This window comes from Rhodnius prolixus, unplaced genomic scaffold (assembly GCF_049639745.1).
Source record: "Rhodnius prolixus isolate KJV_2025 unplaced genomic scaffold, Rpr scaffold_1, whole genome shotgun sequence".
Lineage (NCBI taxonomy): Eukaryota > Metazoa > Arthropoda > Insecta > Hemiptera > Reduviidae > Rhodnius > Rhodnius prolixus.
Genome location: NW_027411581.1, coordinates 61,203,595 through 61,226,272, shown reverse-complemented (window position 1 = coordinate 61,226,272; position 22,678 = coordinate 61,203,595). Strand labels below are relative to the sequence as shown.

General features: G+C 29.6%; 4 protein-coding genes across 12 annotated transcripts in view; 2 read left to right on the top strand and 2 right to left on the bottom strand.

The window, feature by feature from the left end:
* Window positions 1-4,914, bottom strand: part of LOC141450920 (ubiquitin-conjugating enzyme E2 W) — a 44,348-nt gene extending 39,434 nt beyond the window's left edge. For 2 of the 3 annotated variants that reach the window (XM_074121842.1, XM_074121848.1), the window contains exon 1: window positions 1,886-2,069. Coding sequence is in view for 1 of the 3 variants with exons in the window: in XM_074121858.1 (XP_073977959.1) it covers window positions 4,643-4,696 (54 nt within the window). In the remaining 2 variants the exon portion in view is untranslated. Of the gene's footprint in view, window positions 1-1,885; window positions 2,070-4,642 lie in introns of those variants that run through there. The other variant, XM_074121858.1, reaches the window with a different exon arrangement.
* An 85-nt stretch (window positions 4,915-4,999) lies between these two features.
* Window positions 5,000-9,394, top strand: LOC141450853 (putative inositol monophosphatase 3). Its single transcript, XM_074121708.1, has 5 exons — window positions 5,000-5,477; window positions 5,563-5,728; window positions 6,080-6,246; window positions 7,109-7,217; window positions 8,050-9,394. The coding sequence occupies exons 1-5, from the start codon at window positions 5,154-5,156 to the stop codon at window positions 8,292-8,294; spliced, it is 1,011 nt and encodes a 336-aa protein (XP_073977809.1). The 5' UTR covers window positions 5,000-5,153; the 3' UTR covers window positions 8,295-9,394.
* Window positions 9,395-12,196: 2,802 nt separating this feature from the next.
* Window positions 12,197-18,435, bottom strand: LOC141451000 (transmembrane protein 170A). The gene is made up of 3 exons (XM_074121992.1): window positions 18,147-18,435; window positions 17,404-17,509; window positions 12,197-16,636 (listed from the first exon to the last, which is right to left on the bottom strand). The coding sequence occupies exons 1-3, from the start codon at window positions 18,244-18,246 to the stop codon at window positions 16,441-16,443; spliced, it is 402 nt and encodes a 133-aa protein (XP_073978093.1). The 5' UTR covers window positions 18,247-18,435; the 3' UTR covers window positions 12,197-16,440.
* Window positions 18,436-18,477: 42 nt separating this feature from the next.
* Window positions 18,478-22,070, top strand: Yeti (yeti). 7 transcript variants are annotated; one of them, XM_074121783.1, is made up of 7 exons: window positions 18,478-18,619; window positions 19,351-19,425; window positions 19,489-19,612; window positions 19,697-19,803; window positions 20,486-20,627; window positions 21,447-21,704; window positions 21,827-22,070. In XM_074121783.1, exons 2-7 carry the CDS (start codon window positions 19,365-19,367, stop codon window positions 21,921-21,923), a joined length of 789 nt encoding a protein of 262 aa, XP_073977884.1. In that variant the 5' UTR covers window positions 18,478-18,619; window positions 19,351-19,364; the 3' UTR covers window positions 21,924-22,070. The 7 variants fall into 7 exon arrangements, with proteins under 7 accessions (XP_073977884.1, XP_073977866.1, XP_073977848.1 ...); XM_074121765.1 differs by having other exon boundaries at window positions 19,474-19,612; XM_074121747.1 differs by lacking the exon at window positions 18,478-18,619 and adding an exon at window positions 18,923-19,103 and having other exon boundaries at window positions 19,474-19,612.
* The last annotated feature ends 608 nt before the right edge of the window (window positions 22,071-22,678 follow it).

Here is a 22,678-nt window from a genome sequence, read left to right as displayed (position 1 = left end):
CAAAAAATAAAAAATAAATCTCCAAAAGGCAGTGTGACATTCACGAACAAATATCGGCCTTTTAAAGACAAAGACAACAATGAATAGAGTCAACTGAAACTAAGAATCAAAAGACGGCTAGTCGCGTACGTATTTAATAATACCATATTAAGAGCTTTAATACATAGCGTTTAGAGTAAGTTTGAAACGGATGTCTCGAGCGGAAGACGCAGTATAGATAGTGTATAGATCAGCGTTTCCCAACCTGTGGTACGCGAAAAATAATCAATAATGGTGGACATACAAAGTTAAAAAAAAAATTAAATCATAGAAACGTTTTTTCTAGTAATTCATTAAAAATTATTTTAATTAATAATATTATTCAGTTAAGTTGTTAATATTTACAAGTAATAAGGTTAGTCTGTTTCAAGACGTACGAGAAAATATAATAGCACATTTAACAGGATCAAAATTGTCTTTCATGGAGTATTTCCCCAAAACCCAAAAACACAAATGATAATTTGATTTCAAACCCCCTTCTATGAAGAAAATTTAGGAAAAGCTACATCATTATCGATAAAAGATAAAGAAAAGTTAATAGAATTATCATGTGACAGAACTTAAATGATAACTATGTAAAAATCTGCTTAAAGAGACAGATGAGTTAGCTCTATCCAAGCAACATTAAATTTAATTGATACTTGCAGGTAAGTTGAATGCTTAAAAGAAATTAATTTAGAAGATTTGGGCACAACTATAATAGTCCTAAAGAAGAACTTTGTAAATTAATTTATAATTTTGAAGAGAAAAATATGTCCGCAAGTTTTAATTATTTAATAAAAGTTTTAAAACTAAGATCTTACACTTTACAAAGTTTATAAAGTGAACATGAACTTGAACTCCTTTGTTACAGATTCATTGTATCTCTATACAAATAAAGGTGATAATAATAAAATAACAGACTCGGAATAACAAATTTCACGAAAGACAATAATTTTTACGAAGGGGTACAATTTAGCATGATGTACTACCAAATGGTATGCGAGCCAAAAAAAGTTGGGAAACGCTGGTATAGATCATAAAAAGAGAGCGCCTACAACACGAATCCACCATTATCACACCTAAAAGCTGTATAGTGGTACCCTAATGTATTCACAGTTGTGCACATAAATGCAGGTGGCTGTGACGATTAAATTTCCAAATGAGGGTGTATGGGTGAAAAACAAGACTTTTTTTTTTTTTTTTTGCCGTGGTTTCACTAAATCCAAAAATAGTTGTGCACAACAAAAATTATCTCTGCAGGTATAATGTGTGAGAGTGCGGGTGTAGATAAGATTAGAATACCCCGCAGGGTACGCCAAACTCCTTGAAGAAATGGCCAGTCCACTTCCCTCTCCCCCACACCAGGGAGAGAGGGGTAAAAAAAAAGGAAAGGGTATGCAAAACCTGAGAAAGATTCTGGACAAGAAAAGTTGAAAGGATGTACTAATACAATAAAGCAAAGTCTTAACATTAACAAGATGATGGGAGTCTTGCAATGTAAGCTAGAGTTGGTTGGTTGGTTTGGTTTCATCCACCTCAGCGTTCTTATTGGATTTAAATCTCTAAATCTTCATATCTTGGTGTTCAATTCAAACGTGGAAGTTGAACACAAAACTTCTAGTCGAAACTATAAGATCGTACGAACAAAATGAAGCTATTTCAAATTCTTGTTTTTTTTTTTTGTTAAGATATCGCCAAAAATTTACACTTCGCATAAACAAGTATTTCTATTGTTAAAATATTGAACACTATTTTTTTTTAACAACAGATCTAAAGGAACTCTTAACTAATTTCTGAAATCCCATTCAGTAATTTTATTTGATATCTATAATTATATATGTATATAAAATATACTTCATTTTACCTATACAGAATCCAATTCAAACCTATCTGTTAAACACAAAACTTCCATGACCGTAATTAAAAAAAAACAAATATATTTCAAAGATTTGAATTCTAATAAAAAAAATTTAAAAAAATCCTTATTCTCTGAAATAACTAGAATTGACCACTCCAACAGCTCGCTTGAAACTGACTAGAATTGAATGAAGTACCCACTATGAAGGCAACAGCAGTTAGCGCACTCAACACTAGCTACATCTAGCGGTTATCATAATATTGATTTCACACCATCTCTCTTTTGCTTCCTATCTTTAAGGTTTGGATATTTTTTTTTTTTTTTTCACTTTCACCGAACAAGTATAATAAATTTTATTTTGTTGCTATTTGCTTTTTTTTTATGTAACCCTGATCTTTCCTGGCCATTAACTTTAGGAATATTTTTTCAAAACAGGTCTTTTTCAAGAAGTTAATGTTTCCACCATTTTTTTTAATCATTTTCAAAAGTAAATACTAACAGGAACAGTTTACAATTATCAGAAACTATTATCAATTTTTTTTTTAGTAATAATTTAAAAAAAAAAAAAAATTAAATTATTCACCAAGCAATTTTTAATAATCTATGATACAAGATTTTTGGTGGGAAGGAAGGGTTAAAAGTAATAATTTCTGGAAATATCTCGGTAACTATGATTTTCAAATACTTTTTCCAAATAAAGGAGAAAATATAACTTTTTTTTTTCTTCGCTCGGATGGAGACTAAAATTTGCCCAGACGATGACTATGAAACAATATCCACCGAAAGAGTTTTACGTCAATATATTTATAATTTTTCTAGGCTTCCAAATAAAAAGCAGAACCATAAAAAAGCTAAAACACACGTGCGCACAAATTAAATTTAAATAATTGGAATATCCATTCAGCACACCAAGCATGTACGTTATCTTGGACTAGGCATGAAATTCTCACCCTCTATGAACTTAAAAATCGTATCCTTCTTCTCTTTCAGAGATTACACGATGTACGCTCTAAATTGTCACTATCTCTATTAAAACTAAAATAACATACAGACTAAAGCTACATGGGATTAGAAAACAATGCAATCAGATCCTAAAACCAAAATTTCATTCTAAAATCCTCCACCATATCACAGGTTGTCCATTACTATGTATCCAACCATTACACACTACATTCCTTCTGTCTCTACAATTGTCGCATCCTTCTGTACACACAGAATTTTACACACAAAAAAAAGCCTTTTTTTCGACTCGCAGGAAAACATTGAAAATGTAAAAAAATTGAATTCTTTCTTTACTCAAATACAAAAAGCAAAAGTTGAAAAAATAAAGATGAATAACCCAGCAGTTTCCAAAACCAATTTATACCAATTTCAAGCTTTAAAAAGCAAAACAAATTTATGTACAATATGAAGAAACTAAAGGAAAAGCATGTAAACATGACCAGATTATCTTGTTTATTAGTATTAAGAATTAATAGTAAGTTTTTACTACTGACAATACCAAAAAAAAAAAAAAACTAAACTTCAATTTCCATCCAAATATCCATGAAAATAAATAAAGCCAAATATGAATTTAAATTAGTGTAATTTAAGAACAATTCTTGGCAAATCAATTATAAATAATTGTAGTAAGGAAACTTAGTTGAATTGATTAATCATGTTAATAAGAAATAATGAAAGTACAACTAAATAGATACGGTAGGGATGCAAAGAGTTGATAACTGTTACCACAAATAAATCATAGGTTTCTTATATTTATGTGATATTTCCCAATCAAAGAAATTAATAATTTCATTTTAAAAAATGGCAATATAAAATAAATAATATCAAATACATAATACAACAGCCTATTGCAAAATATTTCTGTCTAAAAAAAGTCATTAATTAGACGAAAATGTAACTTCCATTTAAAATAAATTCACTATTACCAGTGACCAAAAAGTGATAAGAATAAATTTGCGGGTACAGATAAGGTTAATTCGTAAAATGAATACGTGGGATTCAAAATGATTATTACTGATAACCGTATTAACTAAAAATTAAAACCTTTCTTAAACCGTAGAAAATAGAGTTTTACAAGCAAGAAGACAAATTACACGAGAGTTAAAAGAGAAGCTGCTAACCGAGAGGCAACCCTGTGGACTACATATATTTTATTTGCAATAAATCCGAGCAACACAAATGCAACAAGTTTGAATAGTATCATATTTAAAAAGTAGTAGGGTCGAAATTATAGTAAACCTGAATTAGATTACTTTTGATATAGCAAAAAGATTTCCAGTATTTAAAATGTTCCTTTAAAGGTGAACTCATAACGACAATGAGAAAGGTTTTCCACACTTAGTAAGGGCAGAATCACAATCAATAAAGAATACTATGATACAATTTTTATAATTTAGAAATATAAATTGGTTATATAGTTATAGATGATTATATAGTTAACAGATCGAATAGATAAGTCATGACAAAAATTTGAACAAATGTATGAATTGTTGATTTACGATCGTTTGTTCTAAACCTAATGGTTCTACCGATTAACATTTATTTCAATCTTTCATCTTTTCACTTTCAACTTAATTTTTATCTCGTGTAAATAGTCGATTTAAGATTACAGTAAAATAGCTAGCTACGAAATTGATACTTTAAAAAATCAGCAGTTTATATTGTTAAACATGGAGAAATTAACACTGCATACAAATTAATAATAACAATAATTATTAGCTTTTTAATCAATCTCTAAGAAGTATTCATTAAAAATCTTACCTCGGAAGGCGAAAGTCTAGCCATATTCTGCCCAACTGATGATCCCTTATCCATAAGGAATAATATTAATCACATAACTTAACCTTAAAGGCGGAGTTCAGTCAGATAGTACTTGCTCAAACACATTTCATAGGTTCAAATATTAACATTAAATCTTTAATCATAAATAAAAGATGTCACTGATTAGGTATCAGTTCTAAATAAGTGAAAAGTGGTGAAACATTATTACAAATTACAAGAATTTATGCAGTGAAAATCGGCAATAAAGAGGCTGTCAAAATATTGACGCTCAGCTGTGTTAAAATTGAACTACAAACTGTACAAAACCCCTCTTTGTAGCGTCTGTTGCAAATCAGCTGATTAGTTTATAAATGTAAAGATAACTAGAGGGTTTGAATGTCCAACGTGTAGGTAATGATGAACTATTTTGTTTTTCGTTATTGTTAAAATAAGAACAACTATCTTTAGTTCATTACTGTTTATAAAAAAAAAAAAAAACTATTCAACAGAAATGAATTTCGGTGGTACAATACGTATCAATCGCATTGGATTTTGCATTATTTGTGCTGTGATAATCCTTTTTGTTATTTATTTGACTCCCAAACATTTATCTTTTCGGTCTGATAAAATAAATCTTAGGCGATTACTATTAGCATCGATTGAAGCTGCAGAAAGAGGTGGTCTTGAGGTAATCAAAGTATCAAAGGAAAGCAATATTAATGAAGAAATAAAGGGGAAAACTAAAGAAGGGGTTAAAATTCCAGTAACAGAAGCTGATTATAGATCTCACTGCGTAATGTACTATGGTATTACTAAGTTATTTCCTTCAATTAGTGTAAGTTCAGATACAGTTTTTAGTAATGTGTTTAAATGTATTTGTAATATCTTTAATGCTCTATATATTTTAGTTTTTTTGATAGGTAATCTCAGAAGAAAAAGAAGGAGAAAAAGATTGCAAAAATCTTGTACCACTTGATATTGAACCAAGGGGAAATCTTGGAATTCACGGACTACCAGATGTCGAAGTTGAGGCTTCAGAAATTACCGTTTGGATTGACCCATTAGATGCTACCCAGGAATATACAGGTCAAAATTTTAAGGCTGTTGCAATGTTGTCTTATAAGCTCACAGTCATGTTAAGTACATGTTTTCATGTGCCCTTTAGCCAAAAATCAATTACAATAGAGTAGGCCAATTCAAATTTACAATCAACAAGTAACTGAAAAGAGAATAGGCAGAAGGGATTATCTTTTGTAAATAGGAGACAAAAATTAAGATTATCTGTTGTACGAGTAATAAAAGTACTAAAAGTATTTCTGTGATTAGCCCTAATCTGCCTTGATTAAAACTTGTCGCAAAATGTTTGCATTTTTCATTAATTGTAGGGTATATTCAAAACGCCATTAATTTCGAACAATTTTTTGTTTTATTTTCCAGAACATTTATATAATTATGTTACGACTATGGTGTGTGTAGCATATCGAGGTAATCCCATAATTGGTGTAATCCATAAACCGTTTGGAGACGAACACAAAACCATGTGGGCATGGCTTAATAAAGGGAAATCTCCTCATCTTATTTTCGCAAAAGATAAACTGAAAGAGGTAAATTTCTACTGCCACTTTACAAAGAATTCTCTCATTTAGTATGTTTTAATTTCAAACACACATTCTGAAACGGTACCTAATAAATTTAAAGCTATTGAAAGATAGACTAACCAAAGATTTGGGAGTGCAAGGTGAAGAAAATTTGCGGTGGATTGCTTTAGACAGAAAAGAATGGAGAAGTCGGCGACATACATTTAGTAGAGTGAGGCTAGACAATGAATAAATTAACTGATTTGCTATTTATGTAACAACAATGGGACTCTTATAAACATTTATACTTGCAAGTATTTTGTTAAGGTTTTACAAGTAAGGAATTTGACTTAAGTAAAATTAAATGTACTGCTAAAATTCAAAAATTTAAAAAAGTGCAATTATACAAAAAATTATTTATTTTTAATTATATCTGTACACGTTCGAACATCTTGGTAAGCTGAATGCTCATAATTCAATCAATTACATTTTTGAAAAAACATTTTATCAAAACGATTGGTTGGAGACAAATTTTAGCAGGGTAGGATTAGCTATAAATTTGAAACCATACTCCCTATTTCCCTGTTATTGGTGGCGATTCCTGTGGCTGGTAGTAAATATAAGTAGGAACATTCTGGATTCAGATAATCTTGAATCCATTTATGGCAGGCCTGATTCATTATTTAGTTGAAGACAGCTGAAATTTAATCAAAATTCTCTGTGAAAGGAACTTTATCTTTTAATTTTGTAATTATATTATAGTGAGAGAAAATTGAGTGTTTTCCACCGAATTTTTTCCCTACTTTTATTTTGTACGATTGAATAGTTATTTAAAGGAAACTTAATGTTAAATAAATAAAAAAAAATGTTGTTTTTTTTGTATTTGTAGAATGAGAAAGCTGTGATTATAGTTTCCAGATCTCATCATGGTAATGTTGATAAATTTGTTAAAAAAGTTTTTGGTGAAAGTGCAGAAATTATTTATGCTGGAGGATCAGGTATGTGATGTGTCATTTTTGTTTCTAATTTCATTTTCACTCTTGTTTCTTTTAGCGTGGATAAAAAAATTGAGAATAATAAAAATAATAATAATAAAATAGTAATTTAGATCGACGCCTAAATACTTTGAATTAATAAGATTTTTTTAAAACGTATGCTATTTCTAATCAGAAGTATGGCTATCTAATTTGTACAAGTCTCTATTTGAACTTTAAACTCTCAAATACATTTGATTGTGAAAATGTTTGAAGCACTTATCCTTTTATAGAATTTAAAAAAGATGAATGATACAATGAATTCAATTACGTAAGAATGTAAATTATGATTTAATCTTAGGGGGAATTACTGCTTTGTTCCTTAAGCAATCAGCTTCCTCAGTACAAAACAGTCGGTTGAAGTGTTCGAGGATTTAGTCGTAGTTATAAGAGTCATATTTATCTTCTGTTGACAATTCTTATCTGTAATTTTGCGCAATTGCTGAATCGTACACTAATCAACTTGATATTTGGAAGGAAATTCGACAAAAATGGACTGATTTTTCACAAAAACGCTTTGGATTGTTGATGTTCACAAAAAAAAAACCAGCTAGAGATCATTGCAATACAAAAAAAAAAAAAAAGAATTGTTTTAAAGTTGCCTAAAATTGATATCGTTGAGCAATTTTTTTGAATTTTTGCTTTGCCTGGTTTGAAAAAAAAAGAAGTTTTTTAAAATAAGGCAATCTAAGACGGACATCACTTACTTATATTTTCTGTTCTCACTTACTTGTTACCTCTATTTAAAAAATAAATTTGTATTCACTTTTATTTACTTTATTTCAATTTCCAAAAGGTTACAAGTCTCTGGAGGTGGCTTCTGGTAATGTGACAGCTTACATTCATAAAACAGCAATAAGCAAGTGGGATGTATGCGCAGGAGATGCAATAATTGCATCATTAGGAGGTACTTTTAAAACTCTAAGTAATAAATACTTAGATTACAAGGCAGATTCTAATCATTTAAATACAGAAGGAATTCTAGCTACAATGATATCTAATGTGGCTGATAAAGGAAAAGTAATGTATAATGATGTATAATGCTCAAAATTTTATGTACTTAAAACTCTTTAATAAGAAAAGAGTTTAAATTCTCAAGCCTTTTCAAAAGGCTGTGGAATGATGGAAACAGGTTCAAAACACCTGTTTTTTGTTTTGTTTTTTTAAAAGAAAGAAAAAGAGTGGTTTTAACAGTTTGTTTTTTATGGTATTTGGTTCTATGGTTTGTGAATATATAAATAAAATATTTATTTTTTAAATTATTCACTTTTAGTTTAAATCACGAATAGGAAGTGTTTTTGACAAAATTTTACGTAATTTTTATTCCAATTTTTTTTTTTTTTTTTTGTAAATGGACAGAAACTGCCCAAGAAAAAGGGGTTTTGAATGTTGCAATTCAAAAACTGTGTGGTTCGTTTAAATCCACCAAAATATCTAGAACAATTAATAAAGGGGACGATGTCAGTTACAAATTTTAGTAACATAACATAAAAAAAAAAAAGTGAACAAATTACATAACAAAAAACAAATGTAGTCAAATTAAAATAGTTGTAATACAAAATTTTATAGATTGTACAGAATGTGACAGGAGTTGAAACATATTTGTTACAATAAACTGAAAACTAGAATAGATTTTATGTTGAATGAAACAAGTCAAATCTTTGGTGCAGAAATACTATTTAGATCTTACTTAGATATTTAGACAATCATCGATCTACTAAATTAATTTCATCAAAAAATGGTTAAATTACAATGATACGAGTTAATTATTAATAAAGGAATTCTAAATTCTCTCTCTTGGTCTTGTGCCATGCTGAGTAAAAATATTAATCTTAAGCTGTCTAGTTTTCATATATGTTCAATGAATTTTGTGGGAAAGAAACAAGTGTTTTGGTAATCCTTACCTTATTTATTCTGGTTTTTGTCATTAATTATTACAGAAATAATATTTTCAAAGTGTAGGATTACTTGTTATTTCCAGAAACTCTCATTTTCTCCAATAAAATTTCTAATCTTCATTTCATTTGTACAAAATATCATTTGTTATATCAGTTGGCAAGAGATTAAAAGTATTAAAAGTGTGGCTGATTTTGCCACTAAAACATAAAATGCTCATCCAGAATCATATCAAAAAAAAATAATAATTACGGATATTAACGATAAGAATCCTAAAAATAAAACCATTTTTGTTTCGAAAAGTCATTTTTTTTTATTCATTCTGAAAACAACAAAGTATCAAAATGAGTTTTAATATTTTTTTTTTTAAATAATGTATCTTTGCTTTTGACTTGACTGTTACATTAACATTTGAGAATGTTCTATTCTTAATACGAATTTATGTGCCTGAAACAAAAACAAAAAAAATGACTTAAGTTTACAGCTGGATGAAAGAACAAAATATTTTAAGTTATTTGTAAATGTGTTGTTTTATTTGAATAAATAGTATTTTTGAGTAACTCTTTTTTGGCTAGTTTTTTTTAGATTCGAATTATTCTCAACTTCGTTTTCTGACACATCCAGCTCTTGGTAGTTTTTTTTTTTTTTCTGAAAAAAATAATGTTTTTTAAGGCAATCTCAAGGGATATTGTGACAGAGCTTTGCGAAAATAGTCCAGTTTGAAATCTAGAACGGCAGAAACATTGAGAAAGATTCCTCTATTCAAGATATTGAAATCATCACCGGCAAAAATCAAATCACGATTGTAAAACATTAAATTTGGATTTGAAAAGATATAATATATCGTAAAATACTGTTATGTTCAAAATATAAATGTACATTTTGGTAAAGAAGAGTTGAAAGTTTGCCAGCAGAAATGATGAAAAAAAGTGAAATGAATTATTGATAAAACGATAAAACTGCCTGTTAATTTTTGAGAAATTTGTGCCAAAAACTTATTAAAACTTTCTCCCGCAGCTTTTCTACAATACATAAATTTACTTCAGCCACAGAATTTTCCTTAACGCTAGTGTTGGAGGACCTCAGGAGGATGAGTGACACAAGAAGAAGGATTGGCGAAAGAAAATATGGAAATCTTGGAATTTTTAATGCCGTTTAACCACAGATGTTGCTAACCTTAACTGTGATAAGTTGTTATAGACCCAAATACCGCCAGATGAAGTAGTTTTCCTCTCATCTTCATATACAGTTTAGTTCGCTCGAATTGTACCTCTTCCAAGAAGCTACTAAAAACTTAAAGATTCCTTTCTGAAAAGTTGCAATATAGATTGAACGGAGTAATTTTCTAGAACTTTTACACTTTATATGTAAGTAAATAAGCAATTCTCAGAAAAACTCACCAAAAAACCCATTTCCAGAAAAGTAAGAGGAACCTCACCTCAATACGTGTCAGGTTATTACCTATTAAGAATGAAGGCCAAAAGAAATGGATTACTGGCAGAAGCTTGTGGACTTGGACAAGCTTGATTGAAGCATCTTCAGGGCTGTGGATGACCTAGTCCCTAGGTCGAAAGCTCGGCAAAATAAATTTTACTAGACTGAAATGGCGTTGGGGGTGGTGGAGGCCCCGGGGGAGAAAGTATCCAGATAGGAGCATCCTCTTTCAAAAGAGTGAATGAGTTCATCTACCTTGGTTTTCAAGTAAATTCCTCTAATGAAATTAATCAAGAAATAAAAAGGAGAATCATGACTGCCAATAGATGCTATTTCGGCCTGGTAAAATTTTTTAAAAGCAGCCTAGTATCTAGAAAGTCGAAGTTCAGGCTGTACAAAACATTAATCCGCCCAGTTCTCACGTACGCATCCCAAACATGGACCCTTTCAAAAGCAAGTGAGCGCAACCTTCTTGCCTTCGAAAGGAAAATTCTTAGAAGAATCCTTGGACCCGTGAGGGAGGAGGGCAGATGGAGAATAAGAAAGAACCAGGAGGTATATGAGCTGTTTGGGGAAGCGGATGTTGGGCGGATAATAAAACTTAGTAGGCTTAGCTGGGCGGGGCATGTAGCCCGAATGGGAGAGGCAGCCCCCATCCCAAAAATATTGAACGGAGAGATGGGCCACAGCAGGAAGGTTGGTAGACCCAAATTAAGATGGCAAGATGGAGTAGCCAACGATGCAAGAAGCCTACTGGGGGTTTCTAATTGGAGAGCGGCAGCACAAAACCGTCACGACTTTCATAAATTAATAGAGGAGGCCAGGACCCACTAAGGGTTGTTGAGCCAGGGAGATAGATAGATAGATAGATAGACTGAAATGGCAGTTATTTTTTCAATCCCATTTATATTTATAGTAAAGTACTCTACCTCGTCGTCACCGTTCAGGTCACCTACTTTGATAGCAGGACCTAAAGCCTGGGTAAATGCTTCTGAAGAGACAGAAAAAAATAAATGAGTATTTTGTTTATAACTATTGTAATTAAGTGCAATAGTTTTGACAAAGGTCAAAAAATGTTTTCAAGTTCCTTCATAAGTAAAGATATTAAGTTCAATATTTCATCTGTGATGACCTTTTTTCAGAAACTGAGACGAATGGTTGTTTGAGGAGTAGTGACCTAAAATACAACTACTCTAGCGAATATCTGTTTAAGTTCTGAAGAACATCAGATGTGTTCTAAACTAGAAAATTAAACTTTCAGAACTGAATTTACTTTTTTTTGGCACTTACTAACCATTTCGTTTTTATAATAAAATATTTATATTTGTTTTCTTATATCTGTTTTGTTTTTTAAAGCTCGTCGACTTTTCAAAACCCCTAATATTTAATGATTGCCTTTATTTAATTTATTGAATGAATTCCTTTTATTATATATGAAGAAATAGAATCATCTGTTTCGTGTTGAAACCCACGATTGTCTCGGTAACTATATAATAACTTACTGGCAGTATTTAAGATGAGATATTGATTGTTGCTGATTCGAGATGAAATTATCTTCCAAGGCAAACCAATAAAAAATAATAATAATAATAAATTGACTCTTTAAAACTGAATAGTAACAAATTTTTCAACCATTTATTCCAATATTAAAACAATGTACAATGTCAAACACAACTATTAAGTTGGTTAGGAGGGGCTACTTACTTATAGCAGTCTTTAAGTCCTCAATAATCAAATACACCATTTATAAAATGTCCATCATCATACAAATCTCGAAGAATATGTCTTCTAACCGTGCAAAAATAATTCTTTTCACACTTTAATCGATCGCTATTCCAGCATTTATTTTATTTTTTTTTTTTTTACATTAAGATTATTTTGTATATTGCAATAATTTCTTTTTTTTTAACCAAAAAGAACGTGATGCATGTTGTGCTTGAATACATTCAACTGAGAGCTTGTAAGTAAAAAATTTAATAAATTAGAGACTTATTATCTTAATGAGATAATATTTACACACATGTACTCAAAAAAATCACGAAAAATGTGAATTCTTATTTATGTTTGTGTGTTTTGTTTAAATATTTAAGGCTGATTTACATATCAATCTAACTAACATTTACAAGAAATTTTAATCAATTAGAAAATACAAAAATCTATCATCTCTTTTATTTTATTTTTTGTTTCTTTAAAGTAGTACTGTACGAAAATACTTTCCTATCTAAAGGCGAACATCTTGATAGACTTTTTTTTTTACAAATGGTTGTTTTTAAAAAGTTTTAGGAAGCACAATAAGAAAATGATTTACAGTGTTGGAAGATTTGTGTTAACAGAATGCTTTTTTATTTTTATTTTTTATTTGGATAGGATAAAAAAGATAAACACGTGGTAATAGGTTGTAGGCCACGAAAATTATACAGTTATCTTTTTTCCTTTTGTTTATCTTTTGCTTTTTTTTGGTCAGGAAGTGTATCTGAACCCTGTATATACAAATTCTATACTAATTCTGCAACAAACTGATATGTTTGCTCTTTTCAATCGTGTTATTATTACAATGACAACTAAAATTAAATTAGATTGAATTAAAATAAGCTAAAGGCCTTTATTATGTTTTTTTTTTTTTTTTTCACTTACTGACCCAATATACATTAAAATTTCTCAAAAGTAAAGATATAAAAATTATTCTCAACGCAAATCATTGAAATAGAAATGTACAGCAGTTATATACATTGAAACACTGCTGTACCCAGTGGTAATTACTGAAATTCATTAAATAATTATCATATAGAACAACGCATCGTTGATAACATCACCAACTATAAATGGTCTTGCATAGTTTGTACAATAATACTAAGAAAATACGTGACATCATAAGTTTCTTAAATGGTGTAAATAAGCTAACAAAAAAACAAAAATTATTTAAAAAAAAAATTATGACATACATAGCGACAAACATTTTTGGTAAAACATCTAGAAAAATACGCTTTTTCGTAATTTTCCATAAGATGAAAATGGTTTTTATTAAATTATTTACATTCTACGACGTTTATGCACATTATTTTCTATGTACTTCATATAAAATATTTACAAACAAGTTTTTTTGTTTACATTTTTTCTTAAAAGAAAAATGGAAAAAAATGAATAGGCACATCTTTGTTCAAGAAAATGTTAGAAATATGCAAATATTAAATGTACATATGGACCTTATCTGGAGGGGGAAAAAATAATAATAGAACGAAACTTGTCAAAATAAGGAAATCATTATTCGATTCTCTTTTGCAACAACCTATCGGCGGATCCCACTTCAACAAATATACTCATAACTATATCTCTTTTTAAAATATTAACAAATCACTTTATGCCTAATCATACTAAAGTAAAAATAGATTAAACATCAATGAAAGACTGACATATTTCTTTTAAGAAATAAAATAATTTAAAGATATTTATATATATATAAATTTAATACTCCTTTGTAAAAATAGAGATGAAACTTAAAATATAAAAAAATAAACATTATCTAAATAATCAATTCCCTATTAAATTACTTATAAAAATAATAACACAAAGTTATAACACAACATAATGATTTTTTTGTTTTCTAGAAGGGTAAAAATTTATTGAAATGTGAAAAAAATAAATTTTACGAAAATAAAATTTTAAATCCAAGGGGTTTTTCTGTAGGTGCCATTATGTAATATTATTAAATAACGGGAGTATTAAACAAAAGGACCCTTTTGAGGACCTTAAAATAATGAAAATGTACTAAGTCCTTTATGTCTCAAGTTTATTCAACGTTTTAATAACTTATTTTTTGAGTCTGTTGTGTAGCACAACAGTGATAATTGCCACAATCTCTAAAAATATTTTTTTTTTTAAAAAAAAAAAAACATCTGAAATGAGCGAGCTCTTAGAAAAGAATGGCGACATGAGGTGCGAGTGGATTTATTGGTGAAATACTGAGACAGGTTGTGGATGGTTGGTTGGATTGCTGCAACGATATTTCAGGTTAATGGGGAGAGCTTAATTCGAGTCCAAAAAAAAAAATTATCTTGAACGTTTACTGAAACTCATTTATAATTCATAATAAATTCGTCCCGACAGACTTTCTATGAATTCTGTCCTTATCCGAGTAGAATGTTCTAAACAAACTGCTCAACCCAGCTTTTGGACAGTCGCTATCTCTGATAGGTTTCAGCAAAATACTACACAAGAAATTGATAGCAATGGTAGTTTTACTACCTACTGACACAATCAGTTCTCCATTTAGCTATTATTTGTTTCCATATAAATTCTGTACAAGAGACACTTTCACAACTGCGAGGAACAAAAGTCTGGCAGTAAGATAGGTTTAATTTACAGGTTATCACAATGAGCTAAATTTTGAATATTATTAAAAAACAAAAAAGTAATAAAAATTGATTTTGTTTAAAATAGAAAAACGGTCATTTTTTTATTCGAGACATTGAAATAAATTGCTCATATGAATATAGAGGAGGAGTTAAACAATTATTAGATTGAAAGGAGAGTTTGGCGTTCACCTCTTCTGATTGGAATTTGAATGCAAAGTAGGTCAAAGTGCTGCTGACACGGCTCGAAAAGTAAATGCAGTTTGGCGCTCCAACAGTATTGATGAAACCATTGTGCAACTTAGTTTCTAGACATTTCAGTTTAAAGATTTTGAATTCGACTGAGCCTATATACCTACTCTACTCAAAAATAATGCTTTAGTAAGATCGTGGAAGCTGTCACAAAACAACTAAATGTCAGCCATACTGATCATTGCAAAAGTGGGAAAACTTGAACATTGATTGGTACGATCGGCAAAAATGTTTACGTTCGTAGATTTGCTCAATGCATTCGTACAGCAAAAACGAACCAATTTTTTGTTAGCATCGTGACTTATGATGAAAAGTTGAACCTGTGAGACAATAGGAAACTTTCAGGATAAAGCTGAACCCCTAAATAATTTCCTAACACCAACACCTTCATATACATATAATTGTTACATTACTTTGGTCGCTGACTGGTATCATTCACTACACTTTTTTTTTAAATCAGGGGAAAAAACCATCAATGGTCTTACTGCAAAGAAATGCAACAGCCAGCACTGGTAAACAGAAACAGTTCCATCACGTTGCATGACTACGCCCGCCCACAAGGAACCAAAAATTCAATGAGTTTGAAAATTGATGAAAAGACAGATTTCTTGTACGCAACGATGTACAGATGATAATGGCCCTTATTGCGAAAAATAAACAAGCATTAGTTGAGTTATACAATTTTAAAGTATAGCCTCTGAAACCCGTAAAACTTTCCTTTTAACCTAATAAATTCAGCAAGCAGATATTTTTATCAACACTTTAGACTGTGTACGGAAAATAAATAATAAATTTAGCAATAAAAAAAAAATAAAATAAGAAAATTCAAATATTGCAATGTAAAATTAGTCTTTTAATAAACGCTAACCAAATTAATGAGACTGGTAATTTTACTTTCACATGAATTTATGCAAAAATATATATACATATTGTATATATATATATATATATATATATATATACACATTTTTTAAGTTTTTCTTTGCAAGTTTTTTATTTTAAATATGACTTATATGAGTAAATACATAATAAATAGACTCAAGTACAATAGTAAATGGCTTTTAACAAAAAATTACAAAAAGCAAATATGTTACTTTCGGCCCATTACATATAAAGAGAACTAGCAAACTTGTTGCTACCTTCATTCAAAAGAAGCTTCACCTTCTTAATATTGTTCACAAACACTACTTAAAAAAATAAATGAAAAAAAATCAATGCCTAACCTATGAAATTAGATAACCAACAAAACTTCTGCGTTATAATGTAGCTAAAATCCTTGTAAAACCAACGGCCGCTGCCAAAACTGTCTGTCCAATACCCCAAATACAAGCATAGAGCGGTGTCATGCTGTGGCTTGAAGAACGATAGACAAATGCTACGGCAGCACTAGTAAACACTCCACAAGTTAATGGTCCACCAATTCCCATTATTAGAATTACAACAGGGAAAAATCTACAAATAAATAAAATTATTATTATTAGTAGAATTATTTAAAACAAGTTATTCTTTTGAATGAATGATTTGGATAATTTTTTATACTCTCTCACCCCACGCAAAAGACTGCAGTGCACGACAGATTGATTTTTTATTCTCACCGGTAACACTAATGGTGTGTGTGAAAGTTAAAATGTCTATTCATTCCAGCACAAAACACTGAGGATCGGCTCAAAATATAATGTTTGGGGTTACATAATGATAATAAAAGTACTGTGTGTAATATTAGTTTTTGACCTCGAAGAAAGCCCACGTATCGGTCGACCTGCTGAAATCGAAGGTGATGCTTTAAGGTCAGTTCATCGTTGAAACTGATCCATCTCGAATGGTACGGAGAATAACGGAACAACTGGACATTGGTCACTTATTGCACTTATAACTGTAAGAATTGAAGTAAGAGAAATTCGAATACATCTCATACGTGCTTTTTTTTTTAAATTAATCTGCATCAACATCAAATCAGATGTTGCTTTTCAGGGTGCATTGTTTACACTGGTTAATCAGAGTGCATTGCCGATTTACGAAATACTGCCCTGTCATCTATCAAGAAATAAACAATCGATAAAAACAAACTGTCTTCACAAAATGAAAACAACAGAATTTCCGATAAAAAACATTAAATTAAGTGGATCTGCATACTAGATATTAAATGCAACCTTAAAGAAATTGAAAAAGTTGTATAATTAATGAAACACAAGTTTTAATTTCATTCTTTAGGTACTCACTTTCCAAAATGATGCTTCCTGAGTGTGCAAAAGGCAATGACTGCTGCAATTGCATGTACTAACACCGACGAGAAAAGTGCCCACAGGAATATTTGGTACCACATTTCTACAAGAAAAAGTAAACGAGATAGCTTTATAAGTGTTACAATATAATTGAAGGAACAATTTTACTACCATACTTTAGAGTGAATTAAAAATTTTAGTAGTATATATCAAAAGTATTCAGAAATTTTCAAGTCTTTGGCTAAAGCAAACAAACATTAAGTGCAGAAAAATATAATTAGCTGTTAACAAAAATATAAAAAAAATATGTTTTTTTTTTTTTGCAAGATTAAAGCTTGTTTATGCTCAAGGAAAGTGATTTACAAATAACATTTTTATTTTGATGGAAAAACACTCTGAATTACGAACAATTCAGCTTTACAAACAATCTTAAACTCTGTCTAATTTCAAAACTAATTCAAAAAGTAGTAGGTCTGAATTAAACTACATCAAAAGAAGATTATAACGCAATCTCTTGATCTATTTATTTTTATTAATATAAATACCATAAGTTTAACTACAGTGAAAATAAACATTTTAAAACTATTACATTCAACAGAAAACAACACAAAGCTCAAGTTTTGAAATTGATAAACTAAAATGTATACAATCATTTCCAGCCTACATTTGATTTCAACAAGCAACTTATGAATTTTAAACATTTTTTAATAAATTTTTAATTCGTTCATTCTCACATTTACCTGGAAATGTGGATAGGACTCGAGGCGTGAGTCCAATGACATCCACAAGGGCATCCAATTGCCATGTCTTTTGAGGATTTGATGAACCATCACTGGACATTTTACTACAAGTTTAAACATTATCTCTAAAATGTGACATCACCCTATAAAATTACCACCAATACAGTCTAATAGTTTATGCAATAATGTGTGTTTATTCATGTCCTCTTCTAGTTTTTCACAAAAGCTAATGTATTAGTAATAAACATGCACAAAGACAATTGGGATGTAATGCACTTATAACCTTTCTAGATAAACAATATTATCATATCAAAACCTCCTCATTATCCAATATCCACCGAAAAAATTATTGAAATAGAAATAAAAATTCAAACTATATTAGTGTAAAAATGAAAAATTAATAATTATAGGAAAAGAAAACAAAAACTTTAAATGAATCCAAAGAAGACTTTCATGATGAACATTATAAAAAGGTAACTACTAAACCAATACTCAAAGATCTCTGATTTCTTTAATAAAATAATAAATACCAGAAAGTTAGAAAAGAAAATTAGTGCAGTTTTAAGAAATATTCTTTAACATTAATTCCCACAATGTAATGCCAATTTTTAAGTTAAATACCTACTGTTTTCTTGGAAGTTTTTTCCCCTAATATTTATAAAAAAAAAACAATAATTCTATAGGGTTCTTTTTAAAAAAGTTGTAAAGTCTGTTATTTAAAGAAATATAATATATAATTCAGAAACTTTTCTAACGATTTTGTAGTTAGCGCTAGTTGCTAACCCTAAAGCCTAAACCTGAAGTCCCTGAAAAAACCCAGTGTGGTTTAGGTTTAGATGGGGCGTGTTTTAGGGTACTAAGTGTACGAAAAAGCAAAAAAATTGTGAAAATAATTTATCATTTTCTTCACTTATGAAGACAGATATTCACTTATTGGAAGAATTTTATAATATTTAGGTAGTTTAAAACTTGAATTTTAAAAACATCAAAATTGTTCATTACCGGTTATTCCTTTGTTCTCTGAACTTTTTATTAACATATTGTCATGTGATAGTTAATGATTGAGCATCAGTTATATTACTTTAGACTTTTGTAGAATAATATATATGTACTTATAAAGTGTTGCGTTCTTATTATTTTTTTTTAAGATAGTGATTCATACTTTGGAAGGAGCTGTGATAGTTCTATAATTTGTTCTTTTTAGCAAAAGCTAATTCAATGGGAGACAGAGAACTGCCTTCTGATAGTGATTCCAGTGATGAAGATTTCATTCCCCAAGGTAAATACAACTTTTACTTTTAAATTAATGTGTATAACGAATTTATAGAAATGGGATCTTTAGGAGCTGAAAATGAGCCTGCTTCAGAAGATGAATCAGCACACGACAGCTGTGAGCAAGAGTCTAGTGAAGGAGAAGATGGAGATCTGAGAAAAAGAAAGAAAGCTCCTTCTCGAAGGAAATTTAGGTAAAAATGATCCAATTTTCTGTTTAAAATATTAATAATAAGTAATTTCAATTAATTTTAATTCAATTTTAATTTTAATATAAGGAAAAAACCAAAATCGGAAGATGTAGATAAACATGATGAACAACAAAAGAAGAAAGAGACGCTGTCTGCGGAAGACAGAAAAAAAAAGGCTGATGCCTTGTGGGCAGGTAATAAATTACACACCTTTTCAATACAATCTAATTTAAAGACGATGATGTTAGTGTTTTTTACCAGCTTTACACTATTATTTCTTTTTTAATGTAAGATCAAGTGGTACAGTCGTGCAAATTTGTTGTTTTGTATTTCGTGGAAAATACACTTTTTGAGGCCCCCTCAACAAATAAAAGAGGTTTCCCCACAACAGTGATTTCCCCTATGGTCAGCAAAACACAATCATGAAAGGTCGAATATAGTTCAGAATTTAAATTCCTGCATTATTATGTCTTGTCTTGAGAATCTTGATTTGGTACTAAACGTTCAACTGGAAAATCTTCAATTTACCTATTGCCTATTTACCTATTAACTTGTATTAAAAAAAAATTTAATGAAAATTCTGCTCCTCTGGAAGAGAAGAGTATGCTTTATTAATATTATTGTGGATTCAATTAGTTGTTAAAACCTAGTTGATTAAAAATGACGAAATCAGGAGTGCGAATTTAAAAAACAAAACTTTCTCGTTAAGGCTATCTTTTTCTTTTTTGAAACGTTTTTTCAGTAAAATTCGGTAAAATATCGAATCAATCGCAGACCAATTTTTCGCAGAATGGTATGGTAATAATAACACACTTGTGTGATATTTACGTGAGTTGAATATGTTGCTAAATACAAAATTTCTATTCAAATTTCTAGACTTCTTAAAAGATTGTGATCCACCTGTGAGAAAAAAAACTGAGTCTATCCAGAATTCTGCAGGGAAAAGTGGAAAAGTAGCAGAAAATCCAGCGAAAATTAAAGTTGTTGAAGAATTTCATTTTGCAGGCGAAAAAGTTTTGTGAGTATTATCTTTTGTCTATTTCTGAAATTTTGTTTTAAATAGTAATAAAATCAAACATTATGTTGCTGATCGAACGTCTTCGCTAGGGTTATTGATTTTTGAGGGGCTGTATTGATGCTTTACACCTAATAAAGGTTGTTTTGTAGTTTATCATTTACACTAATAAGACAGGTGGTTTCATATAAGTTCCCTCACCAATATGAAATTGTCCTCTCAAAAAAAAAAATAATAATAATAATCGAAATGATATTCAGGTACATTCTAACTTTATAGCACGGTGTTTAATCTACCAATAATGGTTTTATCTTTTGTGTTTCTGAGGCTTATATTTTTCTCAATATTAGGTTTTATTATTTTAAATTTTCTCTGAACAAACTTTTAGTTACTTAAATTTAGCACTTCGGTGTAAACAACGCACTTCGGTGTAAACAACACTACGTCGTTGACGTTAAATTCATGTGCTTCGTTTTTTTCCTTCTTAATTTCCAGTGCCCACGTAGATTATTTTTGCTCGAATCTGCTTCTTAACAATGTGTACATTTTTTTCATCGGATGTACCCACAACTTTTAACTCCTCAGTAATATTTAGCATTATATACACTCCGATTTTTTAAATTAATGCACATATTTTATAAAGTTTCTTATTTTGAAAAAATGAAGTTTACAATAAAAACTGCTACACCACAGTTGCTGATTTATGGAAAGATTACGCTATATTAGAGAAGTAAGACCTTCAAAGTTTAATCTCAAGAAAAATTATATAATCAAAGAAGATTCTTATTGTCTTTAAAATTAACATTAAAGAAATTATTTCAGAGTTGAAAAAGAACTTACTACCACCAAACCGAAAAGTACAGCTAATGGGACAACAAATCCCAACTGTTCCGAACCTTCTAAACCAATGATGGCTGGTGGAAGAGGACGAGGACGTGGCGGCATTTCATCTATTCTTGGACAGATAGGGAAAAAGAACAAATTGTCAACATTAGAAAAGAGTAAGCTTGATTGGGCGACGTTCAAAAAAGACGAAGGTATAGAAGAAGACATTGAGCGACACAATAAAGGCAAAAACGGGTAAGAAACTAAACATTCTATTTATTTCAGGGAATATTATCTACTATGTTTTATATAATGTTGTTTAAGGATATTTCTTGTTATTTTTATATATATTATATATATATAACAAATGATTCTAGATATCTGGAACGACAAGATTTCTTAGAAAGAGCCGATTTACGTCAATTTGAATTAGAGAAAAGTCTGAGAACTTCCAAGAGATCATCCTTGCGGTGAATTTGGAAAATTCAGGACATAAAAGTGGATTTTTCTTTTAAAACTAATAATATTGAATATATTATATGTATGGATTAAGCAATTCACTTTTAAATGTTTTGAGAGATTAGAGATTTTTTGTATTGATATTTCCTAAATAATTACTTATATTTTCTCACCTACGTGTACAAGACGATAATTTATACTTTTAACATCATTCCATTGTTAATATTTGTATATAACTGTTTTTATGTTCTGTAGCCTTGATTTTTTTGGTCATTTTTTATGTGTTAGGTAAATTATAAATTTGAATTTTTTTTTAAACAAGTGTTCTATTTATTTTTCTACCATTAATCTATAGGGTAGTAAAGAAAAAGTGCAGTCTTCAAAATAAATGTTATATTCTCAAAAAAATAAAACAAGCTTTAGAAATTGAACTCTGTTCACAGTGCTTTTTCGTCTCCGAATTAATTTAAACATATTTATGTAACGAAAAGAAAATTATTTAAGAAACAAAAACTGTTATAAGTACGCTGGCTTTATATAGCTGTTACAAAAAATTGCATACATAAGGAAAACAAAAATCTGAGATGTCGTACTTAACATTCTATTTCATTCTGGGCTGATAAAAATTTACTCATTTAGATAATATTCTTTGTTTATGTATGAAAATAAAATATAACTTCTTTAATAAATAAAATAACTTAAGTTTAATCGGAAATACATCGTGTTTTCCGGATATAAAGGAAAGAAGTGTTATCAATAATTTAATAAGT

Coding starts and splice junctions, on each gene's coding strand:
- Yeti (XM_074121765.1), top strand. CDS start 19,365: ATGGGAGACAGAGAACTGCCTTCTGATAGTGATTCCAGTGATGAAGAT. Junction 19,426..19,473: donor TGAAGATTTCATTCCCCAAG/GTAAATACAACT, acceptor ACGAATTTATAG/AAATGGGATCTTTAGGAGCT. Junction 20,628..21,446: donor TTTGCAGGCGAAAAAGTTTT/GTGAGTATTATC, acceptor AAATTATTTCAG/AGTTGAAAAAGAACTTACTA.
- LOC141451000 (XM_074121992.1), bottom strand. CDS start 18,246: ATGTCCAGTGATGGTTCATCAAATCCTCAAAAGACATGGCAATTGGAT. Junction 17,510..18,146: donor AGTCCTATCCACATTTCCAG/GTAAATGTGAGA, acceptor TTTTTCTTGTAG/AAATGTGGTACCAAATATTC. Junction 16,637..17,403: donor AGGAAGCATCATTTTGGAAA/GTGAGTACCTAA, acceptor ATTTATTTGTAG/ATTTTTCCCTGTTGTAATTC.
- LOC141450853 (XM_074121708.1), top strand. CDS start 5,154: ATGAATTTCGGTGGTACAATACGTATCAATCGCATTGGATTTTGCATT. Junction 5,478..5,562: donor AGTTATTTCCTTCAATTAGT/GTAAGTTCAGAT, acceptor TTTTTTTGATAG/GTAATCTCAGAAGAAAAAGA. Junction 7,218..8,049: donor TATTTATGCTGGAGGATCAG/GTATGTGATGTG, acceptor AATTTCCAAAAG/GTTACAAGTCTCTGGAGGTG.